Raw genomic sequence first — 12971 nt, 5'->3', positions numbered from 1 at the left:
TCATCTCAGATTACAGGGTATAGCAATATACCCATATATCGACGACTGGCTTCTGGTGGCCGAGTCGGAGACCAGTCTTTTACACCACATCTCTACCACCTTGTCCCTCCTCCGGGAATTGGGTCTAAAGGTGAACACAAAGAAATCTTGCCTTCGGCCCTCTCAAAGAGTGCAGTTTATCGGGGCAATTCTGGACACGCAATTATGCAGAGCCTTTTTGCCAGAGAAGAGGGCAAGAGACATTATAGACCTGATTCAGATGTTCCGGGAGAATCAGTCAGTCACCGCTCTCCAAGTCCAACGGCTGTTGGGCTTGATGGCGTCCACAACAGCGGTTCTGACCTTTGCCAGGTTCCACATGCGGGTCCTTCAGCTGTGGTTTCTGAAGGTCTTCAGATGCGGGCAAGATTCTCCTCTCCGCAGATTCTCCATTCCAGAGGAAGTGCTGGGGACACTGAGGTGGTGGCAGCACAAGCACAACCTACTCGAGGGAGCGCCTTTCTACAAACCGCACCCAACCGTGACTCTGACGTCGGACGCATCCCTGTGGGGATGGGGTGCACATGTCAAGGGTCTATGTGTGGGTGACAGGTGGCCCCAGGATCATTTGCAATACCATATCAACTTCCTGGAGCTCCTGGCGATCCACCACGCTATCCTCTCTTTCAGGCCTCTGTTGGCGAGCAAAACAGTGGCCATTCTAACCGACAACACTACGGCACTGGCCTATATAAACAGGCAAGGGGGCACAGTATCTCGGAAGCTTTGCCTATTGGCTCTGCGGATCTGGGAGATCTGCAGGGAAATGAACACGTATCTGATCGCAGCCCATCTTCCAGGAGAGCAGAACGTGTGCGCAGATTTTCTCAGCAGGGGGGATGCCTCCATACACGAGTGGGAGCTCAACTGGACTTTCCTGCAGCCCGTTTTTCAGAGGTGGGGGACACCAGAAATAGACGTATTCGCCACCCGCGACAACAGGAAGTGCAGGCGCTTCTGTTGTTGAGGGGGAAGGGACCCACTGTCGTTGGGAGACGGACTCCTGCTGCACTGGGACAGTCACCATGTCTACTTATTTCCCCCGATTTCCCTCATTACCAGGGTGGTGCAGAAACTATACAGAGAATGCCCGAGAGGTGTTCTGATCACCCCGTGGTGGCCCAGGCAACACTGGTTCACTCCCATTCTGAGGCTGTCCAGGGGCATCTTTCACCACTTTCCCACTGTGCCGGACCTGCTGTTCTCTCAACAGGGGCGAATAGTCCACCACGATGTCCCACACCTAAAATTGACGGCGTAGAAACTCGAGTGACTCAGTTTTCCGCAAGGGCTCAGCATGTGCTTCTTAACTGTAGACGGGAGTCCACTAGGAAGCCATATGCCTATAAATGGACTCGGTTTGTGCGATTTGTCTCTGAGATTGGTGGAAACCCAAGGACTGCGGGTCTTCCCAGCATTCTAGACTTCTTGCTTACATTATTGGACAAGGGGTTGGCGGTATCCTCCGTACGGGTATACCTGGCGGCTATTTCAGCCATCATGAGTACATTGAGGGTCGCTCTGTGTTCTCACACCCTACCGCTAAGAATTTTCTGCGGGGTCTGCTGCGGCTGTACCCTTCAGCCAGGAACCCGACTCCGTCTTGGGATTTACCAGGGGTCTTAGAAGTTCTCATGGGAAAACCCTTTGAGCCAATGGCCACGTGTTCGTTGCAGCTATTATCGTGGAAAACGGCTTTCCTGGTGGCTGTTACTTCGGCCAGGAGGGTCGGCGAGCTGGCGGCTTTACGCTGTGATGACCCCTATCTTCAGTTTCGACCGGATAGGGTGTGGTTACGCCCTGATGTGACTTTCCTACCTAAAGTAGTGTCCTCTTTTCATATGAACAGGGACATTTGTCTGCCAGTGTACTTTCCAAACCCGTCTACGGACTCGGAGAGATGTTTTCATGCCCTGGACGTGAAACGGGCACTTTCTTTTTATTTGCACAGAGTGCGACCTTCACGTAAGGACCCGCGGCTCTTTGTCTCATATGCGTCAGCTTCCTTGGGGCAGAAGGTTTCGTCGCAGAGACTGTCTAAATGGCTGACAGAGACGATCAAGTTGTGCTATCTTTTGCGGAAGCGGCCTTTGCCTGGGCCGATTAAAGCACACTCTACAAGGGCGATAGCTACCTCTGCGGCATTCATGAAAGGAGTGCCGCTGCGGGACATTTGCAAGGCGGCTACCTGGTCCTCCCTGCATACGTTTATCAAGCACTGTGCGTTGGACCTTCAGTGGAGGCATAGTTCGTCTGTGGGCCGTGCAGTTCTGCAATCGCTTACCCTTTGACGGACCGTGCAACCCTCCTCCAGGTAGGCTGCTGGCTTGCTATTCTCCCATCAGTGTGATGCACAGAGACCACGAAGAAGATAAACAGGTTTCCTACCTGTAACTGATGATCTTCGAGTGGTCATCTGTGCAGTCACACTACCCGCCCACCTTCCCCACTGCTGCTGGTCCATCTCGGGGGCTCATGCAGCGGTCAGAAGGAACTGGCGGGATGTCCGCTCCTGTCCTGGTGGGCATGCGCAGGGAGGGGAGTGCCTGCGCATGCGCACCGGGATGGGGGCGCGGAAATCCGCGGCTTTGAAGTTACCGATCGTGATCGGCGCCGGCGCCTTCTCCCATCAGTGTGACTCTACAGATGACCACTCGAAGATCATCAGTTACAGGTAGGAAACCTGTTTATCTTTCTATTTGAGGAAGTGTGCATGCACAGGAAAGCTCATATCTATAATAAAACTTTGTCTTAAAGGTGCCACTGGACTCAAACTATGTTCTGTTACTTTCTTCATGCTATGCGTCTCAGTGAAACAAACACACACCAGTGAAGATCTCAGTCTATATATATATATATATTATAGGATATGAATAAATGGTTGCAGCATTTGATTGGAGCAATATGTGAACTGCCATCCACAATAACTCAGTGAAGTGTTTGAGTGAGGGCCTGTTACTAAAAGGGGATATGCTGCCCTGTCTGCTGAGGTCTCTAGAGAGAAAACCTGAGGTGTGAAATGGTCATGGCTCTCTAGAAACTTTGAAGGAGACAAGAAGGGTAGTGATATGTGATGGCCTGACCTACATGTAACCCAGAACCTATGAGAGAGAGAGAGGTTGTAGAGGGTGGAGTGGAAAGGGACATTATAACTGGCCCCTGAAAGAAAGTAAAGAATGTACCAGGTGAGCCTCAAAGATGAGGACATTCCAAAGGAAAGGTGCCATCACTGAAAATGCCCGTCTCTGCTTGCCTCTCATCTCACCTCTGAATGCAGGTGCACAAGGAGTCTGCATGAGAGGTAAATCTTAACTGGCAGGCTGGATAGTATGAGAGGAGGCTTCATATTTCCTTAATCCAAGGAACATAAACCACCCCATGATCTGTCAGTTTGGGTCCAGTTTCCATTCAATGATAGCATTTGAAAGGATCCATGTCCTGTACTTAAAGTGTCCCAGTCAGATGCTGACAGGAGCATCTTGTTTAGAATCTTAGGCACATGGTGAAATATTCAACAGGCAGTTCCTTGAAACTTTTAGGTAAGTTTGACTGTTTCTGCATTTTACATACCCCACATGAGATCAAACAGGAGGGACACGTAAAAGAACAGAGCAAAGTTTTGGGTACACTGACACGCTTAAGACCAACAAAGCTTTGGTCACACTTCATCAGATATTGTGCATGCACACAAAAACTAATACCCAGAATTAAAATTTATTGGTCTTAAAGGAGCCACTGTTGCTTCAGAACAACATGGCTATTCATCTGAAATTACCTAACAGTTATTTCACTTCCAAACATGGCAGAATAATAGTACCTGAGTTATGTTCCCAGTGAATCACAAGAAGCATAAGCAGATTTCATGTACACTGAAAAACAGAGAGATCAACACATGAAAATGTGTTGCTGCAAGCCTGCCAGGTAAGTCCTACCAGTAACTTCCTTCATCTCTTGACTCCCATCCATGCCTTTGAGTTGGGATTCAGGATATCCACAGGTCTGGAAGTTAAAAAGGGCTATTGACTATGCAGAATGCCTGTGTCATGGACTTTCAGATGGGTAGCTGTGGTAATCTGTAGCAGGAAAAAAACAGCAGTCCAATGGCACCTTTGTCTTTAACATATTATTTAATCTGTATCATATGCTATATGACTCTTCCTCTGTATTTTATTAACTCCTCCCACTTCCTATAATTAATGTCTCTCTTATCCTCTGCATTATATATCTTGGTGATCAGTGTATGTAAACACATGTCCTTTAAAATATGCATTGTTCCCCTACTTTTCTGTTTCTGCCATTTATAATGTAGAACCTTTTGTGAGACTAACAATTGGAACAAGAGACTTTCAGAACTCTCATAATGATTGCCCTGGTTTTGGTAGTACAATAATCTTACCTTTGGGGCTTTTTTACTTGGTGCCATTAATTGTGATGATTAATCATGTTGCTTTCTTTCACCCAAGCCATTTCAGACAAATGTATATAAGATGGAAAGGCATACAGTATTAATATTGTATATGGCTATGTTTCTACAGAATTCAGGTGTCTTGTTACTGAAAGCCTTGCTGTTCCAAAGCAGTCAGCATAGTAAGTCCCTCAAAGGTTAGAATGTTTGAAAAACAGGGTGTTTGGTGTCAGAGTTTTAAAGCCTCCACCAGTTCATTGAGCTTGTTTATTGTGGCTAGGAGGTTAAAGGATCACAAAAGAACACAATTAAAACAAAAGCAACCTGTCCTGTTTGCTCAGGGCTTTCCTAACTGTTCAGTTCTTAAGAGTTTCAGGCTGTGATAAGAAATTGTCCTCAAACAAAACAGATCTCATGGTTGGTTTCTGTTGGCAGGAATATAGGATGGTTGCATCAGTGTGTACACAGCTGTGCTCAAATGTGTGTGCTGAAACTTCCAGGCCTAGTGAGCATAAAAAGCCCACACAGTAAAGAAGCCCTCTTTGTCGGAATAGCTGCAAGATCCTTCGTCTTTACTTTCTGACATGAGTACTGTTCTCACAAACGGGTTGATAGAATCAAAAATTTGTGCTATCATTCCAGAGGGGCACACAAGCCTATATAAATGTGTTTCAGGTCCCCTACAAGACTTCAACAGGGAATCATTACACTCAGTTTCACTTGATTAGCAGTATAAAGGCCTGTATTTCTGTTCACATGATGGGCCACTATTTCCCAAGGATTTTGTAACCAGGAATTGTTATACTAACTATACTTGTATGTTGATAAACAAAAGTGATCTTCCATATGTCCCTGTGCACCAGCTATAGCGGGGGTGGCCAAATTGCAGTTCGGGAGCCACATGTGGCTCTTTCACACATATTGTGTGGCTCTCGAAGCCCCCACCAACCTGTTGGCCAGCTTGGAGAAGGCATTTGTCTCTATAAATCACTTCACCAAGGCAGCCAGCAGCTTGGAGAACGCATTTAAAGTTGCTTTCTTTCCACCTCTTCCTCCCTCTCCCCCTCCCCATCTATTTGCCTTCCTTCCTGTCTTGCAGCTCTCAAACATTTATTCTATGTGGCTCTTATGTTAAGCAATTTTGGCCACCTCTGAACTGTAGTCTTCAGGCAGTCATTTATTAGTTATTCTGCCACTTAGAGTGGCCCATCTGGCATTGACCAGAACTCTGGCCTTTTCCACTGTGACTCCTATTCTGCCCCCTATTGGAGATCTTTAGGAGGTGTTCCCTGGCCTTCTTATTTGGCTCGGGCTTTTGCAGGAGTTTGAATGGTAGATGTTTTTTGAAGGTGAAGAAAGAGGGAGAAGGAGGTTTGATGTGTTAACAGGAAATGTATTTTAACTATTATTTTAAGCCACGAACCACAAGGCAGGGCAGGGTATAAATGTTTTAATAAATAAATCTCAACTCGAACAGTGCAATTCCTGCACTCATATCAGAAATCAGTTTTTCACATTGCCCCAGGCTTGAAACACATTTCCAGAGTGCAGATAACTGCCTCAATACAGTGGAAAGACATTTGTCTTTGGTTTCCTCCCCAACTGGAGATGTATTTGCATGCTTGACTAATTCTTTTGCTTTTCAGTATATGATGTATTTGTATAAAGTTCAGGAACACTTTGAATCTTACATTACAAAGTTAGGCAGCCTACCATAACTTGTTTCCTTGGAAGAAAAAAAAAGCACAAGAATGTCAGATACCTAAAGAGGTCTCAGAACAAGGCAGTTATAGCTGTTCTACATTTAATACTTGGCCATAGACCAGTTGATAGCCTTTTAGACTTCTATCTGTACATTTAATTTCACTATTTATCTTGCTTTAGTCTCATCATGGCTCAGGGTAGGTTTTAGTACATTGTTGAAACAAAGTATAACCAGTAATTCCAAAAAAGTAAAAAACCATATGAAATGTTGGAAGAAAACCCAATAAAGTCCCACCAAATATTAACAGATCACTCTTTGAAAAGCTGAAGTAATGGCATTTCTCCAGAAGTCTGTCCTTTCAAATGAGCAGGCAAAAGTTTTAAAATATTCTCTTTATACTGTCTTCTGTGAACTTGCTCATTATCATACAGTTCTGACCAGTTAACTCTTAACTCTTCTCTCTCTTCTTTGGAGGGGTTTTTTTTGTATTTGTGTATGTGTGTGTGCATGTGTGCGCATCTGGAAGTCATGTTGACTGACCCCTACTGGGGGCCTGAAGGATATTCAGGGAGGTGGCTGAATAAAGTCTGCCCTCGCCTTTCAGTATGCTAAGGAGGTCTCCCATCCAAGTATTTATTTATTTATTTGCTATGCCAATAAAGGTTGTGTATCTGTGTGTGAATTTATTTATCACATTTATATTCTGCCATCCCTGCAAGTGGGCTCAGGGCGGATTACAGACACATAATTAAGCCATTCGGTTTCATGGTATTACACAATAAATAATTAAAACACCTGCCGGGGTCAGCCCTGCATATCTTCTGAGATCTGATGAAATCAGGCTTGCCAGGGCTATTCAGGTCAGGGCACCAACTAACTTTTCTTGTCTAGTTTGTGTATCAATATGAACAAAATTTACAAACTGCTAAATATTTAATCTGAACATTATATGTTCTGTTATTGTTTATTTTGAGAACGTGTGATTGCGCTTCGGAATTGTTGCTATGCTTTCTACAAAGCATTACAGGCTCTTTGACCCTATCGGTCAGGAGACATGCTGCTTTTGTGAACAGCTAGGACAAAACCCAAATGCATGGCCTAGTCCTTTATGTTTGCTGTGTCCAATGCTGAAGAGCTGGCTTTTGCCCTTATAATCTCTTAATAAGTCCGAAAGTGCTTTATGATTCATATTACCTTGACATCTTCTCTTGCTGAGCTTTGAATGGCATATATCTGTCTCTTTGTCTTTCAATTAAACTCAGCTTTTAATCATTCTTCACTTACTGCCAGTATATAATTCATTATTTCCACTGGAAATACAATCAATAAAAGAAAAATGGGTTGCATTAAATTAGAGCTCCCTTTTCATGTCCTCTCAAGTGTCATTCCAAACACTGAAATAATCATTTTCCATTTGGCACCAATGTCTTTTATAGATCTGTATTTTGTTTTTAAATTTTTCAGACTGGAATTGGATGCATTAGGTTGCTGTCATTAGTTCTTTGTCCTTGACTGTTTTACCTCCCTGTGAGCCTTAAAGCACCTCTGAGACCAAAATGTAGCCAAGCTGTGAGTCATAGAAAGCTAAATCATTTTAGTTTTCCAAGAATCCTTTTACACCAATCAAGGCCACTAGCTGCACTTTTATTGAAATGTATAGGTTACAGCTCAGCCAAAGAAAAAAATACAGGCTTGATGTTTGTTCGTACTCTTATCAAGACCCCTTTGTTTCTTGCATTATTTCCTTCCTCATTAATGTAAGCAGGGGTGTCAAACTCAATTGTTATGAGGGACGGGTCCAACATAAATGAGACCTTGTCTGGCTGGGCCAAGTGTGTCATAAAATGGAATGCCTGTTAATGGTGAAATAAACTTTATAAAGGACACAAACACAATTCAATTTGTGTTTAAAATGTAAAATAAAATATGCTTGAAAGATTAGCACTCTTGCAATATTTTGTCTGTTTAACAGTTTCTGATAACTGACACCTCTTGCTCTGAATTATTGCATCAAAATCTGGAGACAATGTGCTGTAGCAATCCTGAGAATGCAGATGTTGATCTGTAAATTACAAAGCTACTTTTAATTTATTGACATTGATTGCAGAAATCTCATGGGCATTGCTTTGAACCTAAAACCCAGGGAAAAACATGAAATGGCTGGGCATTATGAGATTTTGTACATAGGTTACTTCATGTGCTAGGTCAGCCAATGAAGAAAATAGAGGCTTTGCTCTGTAGTGCCATTGCAATTGAGCAAGTCTGGCAAAGCAAACTGTGATGCAGAAGGAAGCAGATGACAGTGAGTTGCTCACAGGCCTGATAGGAGCTCTCCAGGGGCCTGATTCATCTCTCAGACTGTACGTTTGACACCCCTGTAGAGGAAGAAGAAAGTGTCAGGGAGGCCACCATTTTGCATAGATCTTCCAAATGTGTTGGGATTTTTAAAGCACCACAGAATAAGTTGATCCACTTGGTATATTATTACCTTGAATGAAGACGTACTATCATGTGCCCATTCCAGGTTTAAAGGGAGTATTGCTCATTAACAATATAGTAGGGGTATTTCCATTCTTTAGTGGTGTCTCAGTATCAGAAGATCAGATTTCTGTGCTGAAGACCTAGATAAGGAAGGGGTACTATCTCTTAGAATGCCACTGATTTCTGCCATACATCAGGAAATGAATTTTCAAAGCAGCAATAAACATGTTGGTAGTTACATGTAGCATAATGTGCAGACCTTTGCTTTCAGGACAGTGAAATTGACTGGTACTTGCTCCTGAGCCTCACCCATGTGCTATGCCTTCCAAACTTTCATGCACATAGCATTACATATATAGCCAGCAGTACTACTGCAGCAGGTTCTTTTAAAAACACATTTTTCAAAAGAAAAGAAATGGTCAGCCTTCAAGAGGCCGCTAATTTACTCTTTGTAGTATCAAGGGTTGAAAGACAACATTCCGCTGATGATGCTAATATAGTTAAGATAGTGCAGCACCAGCCCAACTATGTGGTTCTGTGAGACCACACATGATGAGCTAGTCGAACTCTCCATCTTCTTATCCTTTGGGGTCGTATGAGGGAACAGTATTTAATATGCAGCTGTGAGCTGTGGGAGATTGGTTGCACATTGAAGACTCCTCCCCCATCCCAAACATAAAGTTAAGGAAGATGCAGCGTGGTCTCACATAACTACAGGTGCGCTGGTGGAAGTCCACAGAATTTCTCGTCCTGCCCACATCACACAATAATATTAGGACTAAGATTGACAGCCCGGTGCATACCTATTGGCCCTGCTCCTTTGGGTAGCCACAATGCCCATGTTTTCTGTGGTGCCTTTGAAGACAGAGAGAGTCTGCTTCTAACTGTAACTGTGGCTTTGCCTAACATTTTCCCATAGAGAATTAGTCAAGCTTACTTCTAGCTCCTGTAATTACTTCTGACTACTCTTTCTGCAGGATATTGAAGCTACTATGAACTCTGCTCTGAATGAACTGCGGGAGCTGGAGAGGCAAAGCAATGTGAAACACACACCCGATGTAGTCCTTGACACCCTGGAGCCACTGAAAACTTCCCCAGTCGTGGCACCCACATCAGAGCCTTCCAGCCCTTTGCATACTCAGATCCTCAAGGACTCTGAACCAGCTTTCCAGCGTAGTGCCAGTACAGCGAGTGATATTCCCTGCGCCTTCAGGCCAGCAAAATCTGTCAAAATAGCTGCCCAGGTCAAACCTCCAGCAACCAGACCGAAGCCGGCGGTTTTCCCCAAAACAACCACTTCAAGCCCTGCAGTTTCCTCAGCATCTCAACAGTCTACTGACAAGTCCTGTACTGTCTGAATTTGAAGTCCTGCTGTGAATATATCTTTTTTGTTTGTTTTCAGATGAGGGGACCCCAGTTATGGAAATGTTATAATTTTTATTTAACTAGTATCAAACTTCTGCTGAAGATTAGTTTATAAAGTTGCTATAGCCAGGGTAGTTCCCCCAGCAGCAAGCCTCAGCTATTTAATCTTCACTTCAGACTTCTTCCATCAGTGATACTAAAAGCATCACAACTTTGGATAGCCTGAGATGTAGGAAGTCTTATCTCTGGTCACTGTGGAGTCAGTGAGGAGAAGGCAAAACTGGTTAGTCTCTTCAAGGTAAATGCTCAGTACTTTGGGCAAGTGTCTAGCCACTGAGTCCTCATTTTGGAGGCTGGTAAAAAAAGATTATTGTGTTTCAAGCACTACAGGGAAAACTGCAACATTATTCCTCCGTGTATGCATTTGCTCCTGCTGGTTTTAGTGGACTTGGGCATATCTGGAATTTATTTTTGTGCATTATTACAGTCCTCAGTGGTGCCACAAGGCCTACTGAGTTTCCATTACAGCCTGCCTCTTTTCCAAGGAACATGTTCTCAGACATAAGTTTTCTGTCCTAGGTTTTGTTTTTTGGTTTTTTAAAAAATCATGATAGTGTCACACAAGTGCCTCTTTTGAGGTACATATGTGTACACCTATCCACGTGTTCATTTAAATTGTTGTGGTGATCTAAAGAATACCAGAGTTTGCTGCATGGTTAAGCACTCCTCTGGTTGGCATCTTTGTTTGGTGCTTCCAGAGATAAGAGCAGCCATGTGCTTTGAAAGGAGATGTTAAAACTCTTTGGCTATGACAGAGTTGGGAGATAGCATCAAAAAGAGTTGAGTTTTGGAAGCCAGCTACTGTTCTTTCTCTTTTGCAGCATTTCCAAATGTGCATGTTTATGTTAGTTTGTATTGGTTTTTGTAAAATGACATAGGCTCAATTCTAGCTCCACAAATTCTGAGGAATCCTATAAAGTCTAGTTCTGATACTAACATTTAGTAGCTTGGGCCTATATTTTTCTTTTTCCTTTCTTCCTTGCCCCACCTTTTGTCTCAGACTGCTGGGGACTGGGTGTGACAGCATAAAGCAAATAAAACAAAAGCTGTTGTAGGATATGGCAGGAGTCTGGGATGCAGCATATGTCTGTGTAGATCACCATGTCTCCAAGCTCTCTATTGATAGTCAAATGAATCGTCTTAGAATCCAACTATTTTAGTATGATGGCTTATAATTGTTCAAGTTTCCCACAGATGCCCTTTTGCACTGATGCCCCTTTGCACTGATTGGGAATTTATGTTCCACATTGGTAAACACTTTTTAAAAGAATGCACACTTCCAAAGCAACAGAGAGTTCCTCTGCCTCTTGTCTCACCTCCATCCAAAAGGATTTTGAATTAAAATTGATTCTGATGCTATCACACTTCTCTGATTCCCAACTGAGAGCAAGATAAGAAAATGAAATATGCTTTTTCATGTTATGGGTCTGAGTACAATTTCCTTTTCTTATGGTTTTTATGAATGGAATAGTTAGTAACTGATATTTTAATAGAAGCAAGATACTTGTCTTCTGTGAACAGACAGTAGTCATTTCAGATTAATCTAAGGCTGTTATGTGAACAAGCTTTTTTGTTTTGATCTTTTTTCAAAGGTAGAAAAGGTTGTTTTAATGATATTGAAAGAAGATTTGACAATCTCACAAAGAGTGATAAAAAGAAAACCTTGTGAAAGATAGGGAACAGTTTTTTCTTCTTACATTTACTAGTTGTTGCCTTTAGGAAACACTGACCCACAGTCTTTGTGTGAATGTTACCTCTGCTTGGATCTTGGCTGGCTCAAGGGAGTGAGGCTTGTCACTTCAGTCTGATCATTAGCTCTCAGGATGAGACAGATTTCTAATCCAGGAATGCATTTCTTCTCTCTCTTTTTGAAGATTAGTATTTCACTCAGGCAAAGCAACTGGATTTTGTTTGTAAAATAACAATAATTGTTCAGCATCATAGGCCACATTAGAGCTTTAGTACCTGTCATAATCATGTGGCATGTTACAGAGGAGCAATTTCTCCCATTCTCCCATTACTGTGATAGGAAGTCCACCTACCTATTAAACATATCCTTGTCATTAAATGCTTACAAAATACTCTGTAGCCCCAGACATTGGTATTTCTATCATTTTGTTACTACATAAGGTGGAGATAGGAGAAAACAGAAGAGCTGCTTTGAAAAACACTAATGAAGCACATTAGCAATGCCTTGTTTTGTCTGAGTTATGTATCAAGTCTTGTACCAGTGACTAGCAGCTCAGCCACTTCGTTGTTTTGCTTATCTCAACATGGGGGAATCTACTGACAAGTGTAGCAAAAACTTAGCGAATATACAACATACTGTATGTCATCCAACTGGAATTTATATGATCTTATATTGCAAACATACATGTATAAAGTACCTTCCTTAGACAAGCCACAGGGTTTTGTTTTGTTTTTTTTTCCAGGAAATAAATTACATAAATTGGTTTAGATTTTCCCAGTTTTAAGACCTCTGGGAAAATCTGCAATCTGTTTCTTTTATAAAGTTTTTTTTAATGCTTTTGCATTTCTAGAAAGTAGTGCTTTCTAGATGTTTCTGGTGGACCCTCTTACTGAGAGAGGTTTAGAGCAGGTGTGTCAAACTCATTTGTTATGAGGGCCGAATCTGACATAAAAGAAGCCTTGTCAAGCCAGGCCATGCATGTCATAAAATGTAATGCCATGTAGCAAAGATATAAACTTTATAAAGGACACAGACAAACACAAAGATTTTTTAAAAACTTAAAATAACCATGCTTAAAACATTTGCACTTGTTGGTCTTAAGGGTGCTTCCTTTGTATCTCTCCCATGCAATCCAGGGAACTGGCCAAAGGAAGCTCTGGATCTTTCCTTCCTTCCCCAGGGGACCAGCTGGGGGAAGAGCTTCAGCCAATAGAAGGAAGAGAGGT

General features: G+C 42.8%; 1 protein-coding gene across 5 annotated transcripts in view; it reads left to right on the top strand.

Moving 5' to 3' along the window:
- Positions 1 to 12461, top strand: part of SRGAP2 (SLIT-ROBO Rho GTPase activating protein 2) — a 329055-nt gene extending 316594 nt beyond the window's left edge. For all 5 annotated transcript variants that reach the window (XM_060231292.1, XM_060231295.1, XM_060231293.1 and 2 more), the window contains one exon: positions 9608 to 12461. In XM_060231292.1, the coding sequence (XP_060087275.1) occupies positions 9608 to 9988 (381 nt within the window). In that variant the 3' untranslated portion in view covers positions 9989 to 12461. The remainder of the gene's footprint in view (positions 1 to 9607) is intronic.
- Positions 12462 to 12971: the final 510 nt, after the last annotated feature.

Source organism: Heteronotia binoei, chromosome 2 (assembly GCF_032191835.1).
Source record: "Heteronotia binoei isolate CCM8104 ecotype False Entrance Well chromosome 2, APGP_CSIRO_Hbin_v1, whole genome shotgun sequence".
NCBI classification, from domain to species: domain Eukaryota; kingdom Metazoa; phylum Chordata; class Lepidosauria; order Squamata; family Gekkonidae; genus Heteronotia; species Heteronotia binoei.
This window is presented reverse-complemented; position numbering and strand designations above follow the sequence as displayed.